The following is a 15,285-nucleotide window of genomic DNA, read 5'->3' as shown; positions in this document are numbered from 1 at the left end:
TCTCTACAGACTGCCCCTCTCCATCAGCAGCACTCACCCTGACCTTGAGCTCTTCTACACCTTCCCCTGCCCTTCCTGAAGCTCTGGTCTTGGCTAATCTTTATGATGGAGGTTGGGGTAAGGTGACTTTCAAGCCACTCTCTGAAACGGTGTCTTTCACTTAAGAAGAAGAAAGTGAAAGAGGAAAATTGAATAGAGTAACATCCCTGACATAACTCTTTATCATCCATGTCTCCAGCCTCCACTAAAAAGAAACTTCCAGAAAGCAGGACAGTGTCTGTCTTACTTGCTGCTGGGAACAGTACCTAGTTGATGGCAGGACAACAAATATTTGTTAAATGGAAATGAATGAATGAGTGAGCAAGTAAGACCCAGCACCATGTATTCCACACTAAAGGGGCTATTCTATGGAGAACTTGAAAAAGACCAATTGCCTTCGAAGACAAAGAAGCCAGATGCATTTCCTCTTTTGACCTCAAGAGCCTCTTTTGATAACAACAACAACAAAAAAATCTTCATGACTTTCTTGTGTTTGGAAGTATAATTTTAGTACCTCTAAAAATGTGTGCTAAAAGAAAAATGGTAAGAAAAACAATACAGTGAATCAATGGGCAAATAACAGATGACTTAATCCAGTCGGATTCGAAGGAGATATGAAACAGATCTGATGCAATTCACAGTGACTGAGCTACATGCTGATTCACACTCACTTCTCAAGGGCATCTTGGTTTGACAGGTTTTATCCAGGTTGCTGGAACTCAAGTGTGGGAATGGAAAAGGGAGTGGCATTAGTTTAGGGGGATCTAAGGCCACCACGGAGAGGGGACCAGTCATAATACAGCAGGAAGCCCTTTGGAAAGCCAAAGAGTGCAGGAAGGCCTGAGGCATTGGAGTTAGGTTAACTGGGAAGCTACCAAAAAAAGAAGAAAGAAAAAGATGGAAAGAGTCAGTAAGACTCCACCTTGAGAACAACTGCCAAAGGCCCTGATAGCTGTAATCACGAAGCACATTATTCAAAATCAACTTGTTGGCCCAATCCTGGTCCCTGTCAGCCTCTCTTCCTTGCAACTTGCAAAGTCCCTGCCCCTGCCCTCAGGATCTGCTAGCAAAGCTCCAACAAAAACAAGCTTCTACCAAATGTGACTTATAGCAAATTATCTTTTTTACTAATTTTTTTTTTCAGCACTGGAAATCAAACCCAACGCCTGGTTATGGTATATTTTTGTTGTTGCTGTTGTTGTTTGGCTGGTTGGGGTTTTGTTTGTTTGGGGTTTTTTTTGTTCGTTTTTTAACACGAGGTCTCACTAAATTCTCCAGGATAGCCTTGAACTTGCCATCCTCCTGCCTCAGATTCCCCAGTTGCTGGGACTACAGGGGTGCAACACTGCACCCAGCTTGAATTCTCATACTTTCATTTTATTTAAAATGTATTGCTAATGCAATGTAACAAAATGAATTGCTTCAAGGAAACAGCCTGAAAAAAAGGATGGTCAGCCTGCTTGTGTTAATTTCCTCTTTTGAGCTGAGTTGTCTTCTCATTGAAGGGAACATTGTTGCCAGACCAGTCGCACTTGGACCATGAAGCGAAAACATTGCTTTCTAGGTATCCTGGTCAGTCTCCTCCTGACTGGTGGAGAAGGTAAGTGATTCATTTCTTCTTAATTGCCCAATCTCTGTCATCTGAATCTGATCAAAAGACAGTTAGAGATGACACTGATATTTTTCTGGGTTTTGTAAAGATTTTGGCTTTTTTAAGTCATTAAATGGTCAGAGCAGACACGGGGTGATCTTCTATGTACGACATGAGTAACTCTATAGGTACCTGAGGAGTGTCTACTAAAAGGAGGCATTGTTGCGGGCACAAGGAACTTCATTTGGAACAAATGTGCATGCATCTGTCTCTCTCTTTAAAATTTCTTTTGCCTTGAAGGGACACTGTTGCTTAGTGATGATGAGACCAGGCCTCCTAAGCCAGAATGTCAGAGTCTGGATTTCAATTCTGCCATTTACTACCTGTGCCTCAATTTTCCCCTCAGTAGAATGAGGATTGAAGGTCATTGTGAAGATCAATGAGTTAATATATGTGCCAATTTCCATACAGCAGTGCCTGGCACAGAATAGGGACCATAAGCAACTTGTGAGAATTCACTACTGATGTTAACAGAGAACCCTCCAAGAGTTATTACCACAACATACTTGAGAGCAAGGCCGTTGGAATCCCAGGTCAACACATGGGTATCTCTCAGTGTCAGGGGCTTAAGAAAATTCCCATGACGGTGCAGTTGTCCAGGAATGATACATAAAAGTAATTCAAAGCTCTCTCTTCCAGAAATCTATGAATTAGCATATACTATTTCTCTGGTCCTTAGTAACAAGAACTCATTTCCCAGGAATTCTCATGCTACCAAAATGACCCTGGTTCTGCAGCTTGCTGGGCTTGCTTTAGGCCTCAGTTTCCCCATCTGAAAAGGTTGTAATAAAAATACCTATGTCATTTGGTGGCTGTGGGAATTAAATGAGTTAACAAGTTTTGAGCACAGAGCCTGATTTTAGTTGATGGCTCATATGAATGCCAGCTCAATGTTCACTGAATGCCAGTCAGAAGGAGGAGGTGGAGGGAGGAAGAAAGAGGCTCCTAGCAAGGTGAACATGTGGCCTTGGTGTGGAGCATTCATCCCAGTCATTAAATCCCATCTCCATCTGGAAGGAATGAAGGGCCATAATCTTTCAATGAGATTTATTTCCCTTACAGCTTGGGGAATGGGCGGAAGAATATCTCATACATTTTGATAGTCTGGAGCACATCATTCTGAAACTTCACATTGGGCTTGAGAGTAGAGACCTTGCCTGGTATGCATGAGGCCCTCAGTTCTATCCCCCAGAACTGAAAATTAAAAAGAAGAAAAGAAACAATATCATGAATCAAAATCATCACATTGAAGGGTCAAAAATGTTGATTTCTGGGCCGCCTACACTTCGTGTGACTAGGAAACCCTGATGCAGATATTATAGTAAAAACTACTATTAATAACAATAGTGTTCAGAGTCATGTTCAGTGTTTTTCCTTCTTTTTATTAGGAATTCTGCCAGCCCGTGATTCTCTGAAGCCTCAGAAGGTACAGTTTCAGTCCCGAAATTTCCAGAACATTTTGCAATGGCAGCATGGGAAAGCACTTACTGGCAACAACAGTACCTATTTTGTGCAATACAAAATGTAAGTAAATTGAGCTGCTTCCCCTAACAGAGAAGGCCACAGGGACAGCATGTTCTGGAATGCAATGGGGTGTTAGGATCTAAGCTTTCATCTGAGGGGCTTCAAGGGGGTTGAAAAGAAGCAGAGGTAGGGTGACTTATCTTCCCTGAAAGCTGTCTGGGAACTTGAAATGCATGATGACATGCAGTCATTAGGGGAGATGCTACAGCCTAGCAAACAGCACCGAGAGACTTTGACTCCACAAAGGTGCTTGGCACAGGGTGAGCTCTCAATAGACATTTGTCAAAGGAATGTTGAAAGTTACTTGTTTAGCACATGGCCAGTACTCGAGGAAAATCATTGATAGTTGAAATGATCCTGTGGTAAACATTAAGATGAGTGCATAATATGTCTTAATCTAAAAATCCATTTTAAAAGTGGGTTCACTATTTAGGAAATTCTTTTCAAACATTAATGACTCTTGTACACATGAACACATACTGGAACAGGCTGACGCATGCTCTTCTCCCTGTGATCTTTAAGGTAATCTTGTAAGATCCTTGCCAACACTCAGAGATAATAAACTCCTTTCTTGGATCAAGATTTAGAAACAGACCATCTTGATTTGGAAATGGCAGGCTTTCCCACTCGTGTATTCCCTGTGGGTTTTTGAGGCTCTTCTTCCCTTGACACAGTTCGAGATGCTGGCTGAGCATGAGACAGAAGGTCATCACAATTTAGCTTTTGCATTTTTTCATCAGAAATTCAGAAAATCAGATGTAGACATGAATCAAGGTAGCAATTCTTATTCCATAAATACATCTGTGTTTTCCAATATGGGATAAGTCCTAGAACAGATTTTTCCTGTTAATTAATTCCAGAAAAAATATCGCCAGAAGTTTCTTGGTGTTTAATTGCTCCAGCTTTTCTCTAAATACTTTGTGTAGTAATTGTAAGATGTAAAAATCATTACAATAAAAGGTTCTCCACTACAAAAAAAAAATTACATCTGTGCACAATTGAGGATGTAATTCCAGCATATAGAAACTAGAAATTGGTACTTTTATTTATGTATTTATTTATTTTTACCATGAAGCTAATGAAGATTAAATTTCAAGTCCTCATGGAAGAATTTTTAGTCTGTGATTCTTTTTTCTTTAAGAGGGCTCCCAAGCTTATATAAATTTCAGAACTCAGAATACCTGGATCCATTCCTGACTCCATAGGAATTGTGCTATAAATAGAATTAATCTCTATTAATTAATTGTGCTATTTTCAACAGCACAATGCAGATTTATAATTTGGAAAACTTTCACTTTTGTTGCATTCAATTTATGTGGGTCTACTGTTAATATCTGTGTCATTTGGGATGTGGCAAAAATGAGATATTATATTAAAAAAGAGGTCTTGACACCTAACTTCAGCTACCAAACACAAGGTCTCATCAATAAACAACAATTTAAAAAATATCAAATTGTGCTCCATATGTTGGTTCTGTTTTAATCCTACTGTAATGAGACTGCTGTTATTGTATAGATTAGGAAGAGAAAGAACAGCAATATTCCTCATTATATAGCTAGAAAGTTAAGATTCCAAGTCCTTCAACAAATATTTTGGGGAGGCTTCTCTCTGGCCTCCACTTTCTGCTCTGTTCCCCCACCATCACCTCTTGAGGAGATTTGTGACTGGTAAGGATGTAAAGCCTACCCATCCCCTGGCCTCAGGCTGAGCCAACCTGTTTGCTTCTTGGCCTTACCACCCTTTTGTACAGGAGCCTCTGTCTATCTCTCCAACCGCTACTCACAGGGCTCACCATGGAGCCCTCACTACTGTATCCATTCTATTGTCAATAAAGATATAAGCTATGTGCATTCAGTAAGCATCATCTAAGTGCATCAACTTCTCAGGCTCAGCTGTGTTACTCACTAGCAAGCTGATGAGAAGAGGAAGAAAAGCCACATACTTAAAACCTCAGAAGCATTACAGATGTGGAGGATGACTACTTAAAAATGGAAGTTTATCCATACATCAGAATACTGCTCAGTATTTATACACACACACTTACCTTAGTGATACAGAAGTTGTCAAGGTTGAATTCGTCTTTCACCAAGCTAGCACTTAACAAGAATTTTTAAAACATTTTTGGGGCTGGGGATGTGGCTCAGTGGTGGAGGGCTTGCCTAACATGTGTGGGGTACTGGGTTTGATCCTCAGCACCATATAAAAACCTTTATTTATTTATTTTTATATCCATCTACAACTAACAAATATTTTTAAAAATTCTTAAAGATAGCTGTAAGTGTTCACAATGGTACTAATATTAGAGGGCAGGTTTCAAGCTTTCTAAAAAATTAATACACTGGGAAAAAAAACCCTGAAGATTCCTTTAATGAAGAAAAGAAATGCAGATCTTGCTCTTTTCCTCTCTCCAGGTATGGCCAGAGACAATGGCAAAATAAAGAGGACTGCTGGGGGACTCCAGAACTCTTTTGTGACCTTACTAATGAAACCTCGAATCTGCAGGAACCTTACTACGCAAGGGTGAGGATGGCCTCTGCTGGGAGCTACTCCGACTGGAGCTTGTCACCGCGCTTCTTTCCTTGGTGGGAAAGTGAGTTCTTCCCATGCACTTTCTTTGCCTCTGCTCTTTCTGCCCTTGAATAGCCTCCAGGGCTTGGCCAGGTTCTGCTAGGTGGAGGTCTAGCCCTGGTCTTATTTAATCGTGTTCTCTGAACTATCTAGGGATATCTTCTATTACTCTGATCCCACAGACCAGGAAACCAGGCTCAGTCCTTGCTCAAGTTTCCCAGTGTGGGTTAGCAGAATCAGGGTTCAAACCCTGTTGCCTCTGACTATAGAGCCTTCCCTCTCACATGTTGCCAGATTGATGCTTCTATTGAAAAAGTATTTTTAGAGAGCAGAAAAGAAGCCATATTGTCCAACACTTCCCCAAATAAGAGAGTTAAGTTCCTGAAAATGCCTACAGGAGAAGAATTTTATTTTGAGGAAACAAAGATTTTTTAGACACCTCCCCAAAAAGAGAGACAAAAGCGCTCTCTAGGAATACTTTTCTGGGTGATGTTTATTTCTCTTTTAGCTTAATCATAATCACAGAATAATATAGTATAGTCTAAGATGTAAAATATAAAATAAGCCATTACCAACAGACCTTGTATGTTAGTGGAAAGGGAGGGAGAAAAACTAAAACTCTTAATGTACAAGTATTGTCTATGTAACAAACCAGGAAAGAAAATGCAGGCATTTAGCACAATTCTCACAGTTGCAAAGAGTCATGAAGCTGTAGTTAATATTTTATTTTCACATTATTAACTCAATATGCACTTGCTTTTTCACAATAAGGAGTTCTTTCAGTCTTTCTGGTGTTAGTTAACTGACATAACCTTACCTTAGTTTTATCACCAAATATTAAAGCCCTGAGGGGCCCTCCAGAGGATGCCAGGCATGACCTGACCCCGTTGTGCTCAGATCAACTCTGTTTCCCTTGATCATCAGAATCAATCAGACAATGCAAGAACCTTATTTTCCTTTCATTGGCTGAATAGCACAAGAAGCTTCAAACGGTTGGGAGGCAGCCTTTGCTTCCAGGTCTTGAGATTATTCTTGTTATAAACCACAAGAATTAAAGGTCAAGCCTACAGGAAACAAAAAGTTTATGGTTTGTTCACTGTATGCCCCTCTCACTTCCACTTTTGTATCCTAGATCAGAAAGACATAGCACCTTATTTTGCTCACAGGCTTAGAGCTTATATCAATTCAAATACCACCTTACAAGGTGTCTTTCAAACTGAGTATTCAGGTGTCCATTTCAGCTTCCTGTAAAGTCAGGAATTTCTGAGTGGTGGAATATATGGTAAGGCCAAATATTTATGTGGGTATGAGACTTTGGTTCACTTCTTCCATATTAACGATTTCTTTGTCTTAAGCAATGTATTGTGGGGGGATATGGTCATGACTAAGGTGTTCACTACATCCATGGGCATGCTGTGGTAGAGAGGAATCTTCTGATAAAAAGCATTAAAGAAGTAAAGAAAAACTGAAATAAAGACTATTACACTAGAAGTGTCTATTCCAATACCTCTTATCCCCTGCCAGTGGGAACAGAACATAATAAATAAGTAAATAAAAGTCTGCTTACAAGCAGGTGGCAGATAACAGCCACCAGAGTGTGTCTCTGTTCAGCACTGGTCTTTATTAGGAAGCTGTATACTCAGCGGGATCATCACAACCTTTTTGAGAAGTTCATATTGTTGAGTTTATATACAGATGCTCTTCAACAGGTGGTAGGGCTACGTCCTGATAAACCCTCTGTACATTGAAAATATCATAAAACTGCATTTATTGCCCTTAACCTAACAATGGCTTATCAGTACAGCCCACCATGGAGCGCTAGTTTGTTTCCCCTCATGGTCACAGGGCTGAATGGGAAGCACAGCTCCTGGGCTGCTCGGCATTTCACTAGCATGGAAAAGGAGAAAAATTCAACATTTGGAGAATAGGTTCTGATTAATTTGTATCACTTTCACCCCACTGGAAAGTAAAAAAAGAATTATGAGTCAAACCACTATAAACCAAGGACTGTACGGCCTCCACCCACTTCACACACCATCTTGTTCTTCAATCCGTAGAGTAGTAATGATGGCACTTGGGGGAAATAGGCTGTCACTATGCCTTCCTAGGTATTTTTAAAAGTTTTATTGAGATTAAAATTCACATACCTTATAATTTACCCATGTAATATATAAAATTCATTAGTTTTAATGTATTCACATATATGTATAATCATCAACCTATAGTGGATTTTAGGACGTTTGTATCACCACAAAAAAAAAAAAAAAAAAATCATGGCCTCTTGCTATCACCTCTCTATCATCTCCTCAACACCCCAGCTCTAAGCTATAACTGATCTACATGCCAGCACTATACAGCTTCCTGTTCCATGTGGAATCCTATGTGGTCTTTTGTGACTGGCTTCTTTCAGTGAGCATCCAGTTTTCAAGGTTTATTTGTGATGTAGCATGCATGGATGCTTCATTCCCTGTAGGCCAAATGATACTACATCATGTGGGTGTCCCACTATTTATGCACTGGCTCCTCAGTTGATGGACATTTGGTTTGTTTCTGCCTTTTGGCTGTTATGAATAATATGCTGTAAACATTCATGAATGCAAGTTTTCATGTGGGAATATATTTTTGTTTCTTTTGGTTATATATGTAGGAGTGGAATTGCTGGGTCTCATGATAAAAACTATATTTGACCATTTGAGGATCTGGCTGACTGTACCAGTTCTCATCCCATCAGCAGTGTATGAAGTTTCCAACTCCTCCATGTCCTTAGCAATACTTACTATATGTCGTTTTGATTATAGCCATCCTAGAGGGTATGAAAAAGTATCTCCTGTGGTTTTAACCTGGTGATTTAGAATGTTGAGTAACTTTTCTTATACTTATTAGCCATTTATCTATCTCCCTTGGAGAACCATGAATTCAGATCCTTCACCCAATTTTAATTTGATTATTTGTCTTTTTATTTTTGTGTTATAAGAGCTCATTTTATATTCTGGATACCAGTCCTTGATTGGATATGTGATTTTCAAATATTTTCTTTCATTCTGGAGGTTCTTTTCACTTTTCTGATGCTGTCATTTAAAATATAGAAGTTTTAATTTGATGAAATACAATTCAGCTTTTTTTTTCCTTGATCACTATGCTTTTGGTGTCAAACTTGAGAGTACTTTGCCAAATCCAAGATCATTATGGTTTATCCTGTATTTCCTTCTAGGCATTTTATAGTTTAACCTCTTACATCTAAGTCTTTGATTCATTTTGAGTAGGTTTTTTTTTTTTAAGTATGATGTGAGGTAAGGATTCAATGTCATTTTTTTAATATGGCAATTCTGTTGTCCCAGCATCATTTACTGGAAAGACTAGCATACTCCCTTGAATGATACCAGCAACCTTGTTGAAAATAAGTTGAAAAATGTTTATTTCCAGAATCAATTCTATTCCATTGATTTATAAATGTATCATTTTTCCAGAACCATGCTGTCCTGATTACTGTTGCTTTGTATTATGTTTTGAAATTGAAACGGGTGAGCCCTCCTACCTTGTTCCCCCACCCTCAAGATTATTTTGGCTATGATGGGACCCTTGCAATTCCATAGTCATGTAGACCTTTTATTTAAATACTTCCTGTCAGTAAGTGCTTTTTGCTTTGCTTTCATATGGACACCAAAATATTAACATTCTAGATCTTAATACTGATAAAAGAAAATTACTGAGATGTCCTAAATTTAATTATAAAGGTCCAGAGAATGGAAGGAAGGAGAAAAGAGGAAAAGTTAATCAATATCATATACTGAAAAGAACAACATTACATTCTTCAATGTATGTTAGAACCAATTCCCATCAAGACCAACCAGTCTCTTGGGCCACAGTGTCCTGTTACCTGTAGTCTTTCTGGACTATTCACACCAATAAATCTAGAAGCAACAATTACTTTTTCTTGTGGATTGCCCTCCCTCCCAAAGCTATCACCACTTCAAATAGTCCCACCCCTTTACCTATAACCAATGTAGGCTCAACTTAAACAGTACTTTCCTTTCCCCTAAGTTTACAAAAATACCCATAGTTTTAGATCTAGCAGATATTTTCTACCTGCTACCTAAGCTTGCTACTAATAGTTGTAGGATTGACCCAGATCTTTTTTTCATTATGGTTTACCCTGTATTTTACTCTGCATCTATAATGACTCAGCAAATGCTTTTACTTCAGAGATCCCTTGGTGACAAAGAGTTTTGGTTTAATAGCACTGAGGGGCCCATCCATACGCCTCTTCTAACTGGTGTGATGTCCAGTTAAATCCAAATTAATTGGGTCATGTCAAAAATGCTGGATGCAATAGAATTCAGAAAACATCTCTTTCTTTTGCTGTGTTGTTTATTTTATTGTTTTGTGTATTTTGTTTTCCAACTCTCTAATTAGCAGACAGGAGAAACAGGAATTGAGCAAACCAATATGTGGTCTCTGGTACATGGTTTCTTAGGAGAACTTGAAATTCAAGCTCAAGGCACTCAACCAACAATTCTCTGGTTGAGGAAAAGGTGGTTGCATGAGGAAGCTGGTTTACACCAGCTGAGGGGAATTTCAGAGTGGTTGGATGACTATGTGCAAGTCTAGAAATGGGCTCCGGTCAAATTACTCATCAAACAAAGCTTTCTCCAGTCTAATCAATTAGGCTACTCAGGTAGGAATAGCAAAATACATTGGTTGAGATGAGGGGAGATTTTGGCACAATTTTGTTTAAATTTGAATAGTGTTAAGAAAGGTTTAGTTTCTTTCTATGTGACTACCCTCTAAAAAAAAAAAAAAAAAAAAAGAAAAGAAAAGTTTTGGACATGGTTTTAAAAGTCTTTTTATGCCAGGGCCTAATAGGTAAAATAATAAGAAATTCAGTCAGTTAAAACAGTTAAAATTGCAGCTTCTCTCAGGAACCAATCTTGAGGAGCCCTGCCCACTTAGCTCTCCTCATCCTCCAACTTGGCCCTCTCCTCCCACAGCTCCTGAGTCTTGCTGAAAAACCTCTTTTAAGAAACATGCTTTTCAGATCGTAGGGCAACATGTTTGCAGAGCCTGTGATACAAGATCATGAGTCACCTGTATGCATTGGCTCAATGGAGACCTGTTTTTGACCTGCAAAATATTATCTGAAATTTTGATTCCTGTTGTCTATCTGGAGACAAAGCAAGACTTTTAAAAACCTTAAGTTAAAAATAGAATTTGATGCTCAGTATAATTTCAATATTATCTGAGCCCAGAATTTATTGAATTAAAAATGCATATGGCTGGGGCTGGGGTGGTGGCTCAGTGGTAGAGCGCTTGCCTAGCATGTGTGAGGCATTGGGTTTGAGTCTCAGCACCACATATAAACAAATAAATAAATAAAGATAAAAAAATGCATTTGGACTTTTGGACTAGGTCTGATATGGTAATGAGGTAAACTACTGTCAGCCTTTGTTCATTCTGAAATTACTCCAGGCATTCTACTAAGGCATTTTACTAAGTTCCAGAGGAAATATGGCAAGCACAGCAGAACAGAGAAGTCCCTTTCTTTCTAGAGCTTTCTGTTTAATAGGGATGACAAATATTAATAAAATAATCATGCATCCATAAAACAATACTGTGGCAGAAGGTACAAGGGAATGATGTACAGTGTCATGAAACTCCCTAGACAAGGAGGGACTTGGTCAGGGATATCAGGAAAAGTATCTCTGAGAAGTGACACTTGAGCTGATATCTAAAGAGAAATAGGGTTAATCAGACAAATGGTTGAACAGAGCATTCCAGACAAATGGAGCAGTATTTATAAAGACCCTTTGGCAGAAGGAAGCATAGCATATATACATATATATATATATATATATATATATATATATATATATATATATATTATAGCAAGTGTGTGTATATATATTAAACAAAATATTTCATACTTATATGAATATATATTCATATAAATTTATATTTATATATAATATATTTACATGTCTTATATAAAATGATAATTTTTTTAATTCTTTTTTAAATTTTTTTTATTCTAATTTGTTATGTATGACAACAGAATGCATTACAATTCATATTACACATATACAGGACAATTTTTTATATCTCTGGTTGTACACAAAGTAGAGTCACACCATTTATGTCTTCATACATGTACTTAGGGTAATGATGTCCATCTCATTCCACCATCTTTCCTATTCCCATATCCCGTCCCTTCCCCTTCCTCCCCTTTTTTGTCTAATCTACCCATGCTCCCTGCCCAAACCTCATTATGAATCAGCATCCTTATATCAGAGGAAACATTTGGCATTTGTTTTTTTGGGATTGGCTAACTTCTCTTAGCATTACATTCTCCAACTCCATCCATTTACCTGAAAATGCCATGATTTTATTCTCTTTTAATGCTGAGTAATATTCCATTGTGAGATATACCACAGTTTCTCTACCCATTCATCTATTGAAGGGCATCTAGTTTGCTTCCACAGTTCAGCTATTGTGAATTGAGCTGCTATAAACCTTGACATGGCCACATGACTATAGAGAAAACATTTGTCCTTTGGTTTGGGGGTATTGGCTTATTTTGCTTAGCATGATATTCTCCAACACCATCCATTTACCTGCAAATGCCATAATTTCATTCTTCTTTAAAAAAAGAAAGAATAAAAATATTCTCCTATGTTAGCAAATATCACCAAACATTTTCTATAAAAGATCCAATAGGAAATACCTTAGGTTCTGTGGGCCACGTGTGTCTGTATTGCAACTACTCAGCTTTTCATTGTGGTGCAAAAGCAACCACAAACAGTTTGGGAATGTACAGGTATGTCTATGGTCCAATGAAACTTTATTTACCAAAACAAACAGGCCAAATTTGGCTTATAGGCTGTAGTTGCTGAGAATTATTGCTTTCATCCAACCAGACTTGATTTTGCAAATGAGTAGTTTAGAGAAACAAGATTTTCCCTCCAAATTGATTCAATCTCACTTATTAAAAAGACCAGTTACTCCATGGAACTGTACTATGGACATAAATCAAATCATACCTAGATTGTGTTGTGTTCCCTCCACCAGTTTCTGAACGCAATAGTGATCTGTCAGGATGCATAATGTGTTCACATGTAAAATTTCATTTTCTAAGTGGTTTGTCAAAATTTCTATTCTTTCTCCAGTGAAAATAGATCCTCCAGTTGTAAATATAACCCAAATAAATGGGTCTTCATGGGTGGTACTCCATGCTCCACATTTGCCATATAAAGAACAAAAAGGAAAAAATATATCAATGGAAAATTACTACAACATACTATACAGAGTTTTTATAATTAAAAATTCACTGGGAAAGGTAAGATTGGATGAACAGACAAGTTTAATACTTTTCATTTGTTCATATAACTAACACGTTGACCATATTATATTCCTGTCTTTTGCTACTCACTCCTCTACTTTTTCTTTTATTTTCTTGTTCTTTCTCACTTTAACCTTTATTGAGAAGCAATCAGTGCTAGGATCACCATTTGAATTTCTGTGTGTGCATGTGTGTACAAGTATGTTTTGTGTGTGTGTGTGTGTGTGTGTGTGTGTGTGTAAGTGCGTGCTTATGTGCCCTTTCACTCAGCTTGTCTCCACTTGGTCTTCCTTGCACATCTAGAAACTGGTATTGACAATATTTAATTCCACTTGACTGCCACAGATGTTCCCTTTGTGGGTTTTATATGCTTTATTTACTTGAGTAGCTTTTTTATCACAGCACAATATATTTGTACCAATTTTGCTATTAGAAAATCCATCATTGGTGCCTTTATTTGGATGTAGTGATGAACTGAATGTTTCTTTTGGGAGGGGGGGGGTCCATCTAAGACAGGATTACTTTGATTGTAAGGAAGAAAAATCCTGTTCAAATTCACTGAAATGCAAAAGCAGAGGAGTTTTACTAGGAGATAACAAGCAATCTCATGGACAACCAGAAACAGGAAACCATTCTTCTCACTTCACAGTTTAAATTCTTGAAAAAGAGACTCTGATATTCGAGCTAATCCATCAACAGTCCTCAGGGAAGTCTCGGGTAGAAGCTACTTGGCCACTGGACCAGTCCCTTTACCAAGTTGCAGCCCAGAACTCTGGGGAAGGAGGATGTGTCTAAGAAGGAACCCTACAACCCATCAACTAGGGTGACCATGACAGCTTACTGAATTTAACACAGATAGAGCTTATTGTGACTCACTGGAAATCATTTATCTTATGTTTTTTCTTCCCCTTGTATATAGGAGCAACAAGTATATGAAGGGGCTAATGGTGTTGCTGAAATTGAAGCTCTTACGCCTCACTCTGGCTACTGTGTAGTGGCTGAAATATATCTGCCCCTGTTAGACAGAAGAAGTCAGAGAAGTAAAGAGAGGTGTGTGGGAACCCCATGACTGATTATAGAGTGCTCCGCAGTATGGAAATCAAAAGCTCTCTGAGGATAGGAAGGCTCATGTTTAAGAATTTATTGAAAGTCTTTTCCATGTTTTCTTTAAGCAATATTCACTGTTACATTTCAGACACTTATTTTGTTTTTCCATTGTTTCTTTCTAAATATTTCACTTGTGAACAAAATTTGACTAACACCCTTCAAAAATTAGAATTTAAAGAAGGTAAAGAATAAAGGCCTCTGTGAAACACTTATTTCTGATTGTAACATCCTGAACAATGATCTTCATTCTCCTAAAACGGCAAAACAAAAACTAAGAACCAAAGAATAGTAGGCATTTAATAAAAGTATTGAATGAATTTTTTGAGAATAGAATTACAGGCTGAGAGACAATCCTGAAGAATCATTTTTCATTCTGTTGAGTCAGCTAATTTGACATAGATATTCCAACTTAATATTTTTATATGAATGTTTATCTATGCATTTCTATTTGATATAATTGTACTTTTCCTATATTTATTTTCTATTATGAAATATTTCTACTTCATGACCAAAATTTTGTTTTAAGTCCTGTTCTGTGTATATAAAAACAGTTTTTTGAAAAAAATACTCATGATCTCTGAATTAATATCTAGATTATTAACAATAACATCTAAACATCAAGAGAGGCCCACTCAATATAATTTCCCCAAATTAACATGTAATTACATTAAGATTTTCTTTTCTGTTTTGGTTTGGTTTTAATATGTCTTTAAAGAATATATCTTTTTCCCAAAATTAAGTTTAATATTTCTCAAAAAGAAAAAGAAAATTTACCTCCCCATTTGGACACAATAACTGCTCAACCCTCCTGGCAAAGGGTGTCTTGCTGAAAACTCCTTCATCCTTGCTGGTGGAGGATCTTATGAATAAAGGTGTGATTGGGACTCTCTGGAGTTCATGGAGAGAGCTTAGCTTGAATCTAAGGCACAAGATGGTGGTCATTTTGTTTGGGATACTTTTGGAGATTACAGGGATAATCAGAGTCCTCCAAACACAAACCCCACCACACACCTCTAAAGACCAGTGGCCTAAAGCTCAATAAAGTCATCTTCACTCGGGGCTA

The 15,285-nt window shown here is 37.8% G+C and overlaps 1 protein-coding gene across 1 annotated transcript; it reads left to right on the top strand.

The window, feature by feature from the left end:
* Positions 1 to 1,578: 1,578 nt before the first annotated feature.
* IL22RA2 (interleukin 22 receptor subunit alpha 2) lies at positions 1,579 to 14,184 on the top strand (the record flags this gene model as incomplete). Its single annotated transcript, XM_081295456.1, has 5 exons — positions 1,579 to 1,639; positions 3,079 to 3,214; positions 5,626 to 5,804; positions 12,943 to 13,112; positions 14,035 to 14,184. The coding sequence occupies 5 exons, from the start codon at positions 1,579 to 1,581 to the stop codon at positions 14,182 to 14,184; spliced, it is 696 nt and encodes a 231-aa protein (XP_081151582.1).
* Between the last annotated feature and the right edge of the window lie 1,101 nt (positions 14,185 to 15,285).

The sequence above is a fragment of the Spermophilus citellus genome, assembly GCF_964194105.1.
Source record: "Spermophilus citellus genome assembly, chromosome: 5".
Taxonomy (NCBI): domain Eukaryota; kingdom Metazoa; phylum Chordata; class Mammalia; order Rodentia; family Sciuridae; genus Spermophilus; species Spermophilus citellus.
This window is presented reverse-complemented; position numbering and strand designations above follow the sequence as displayed.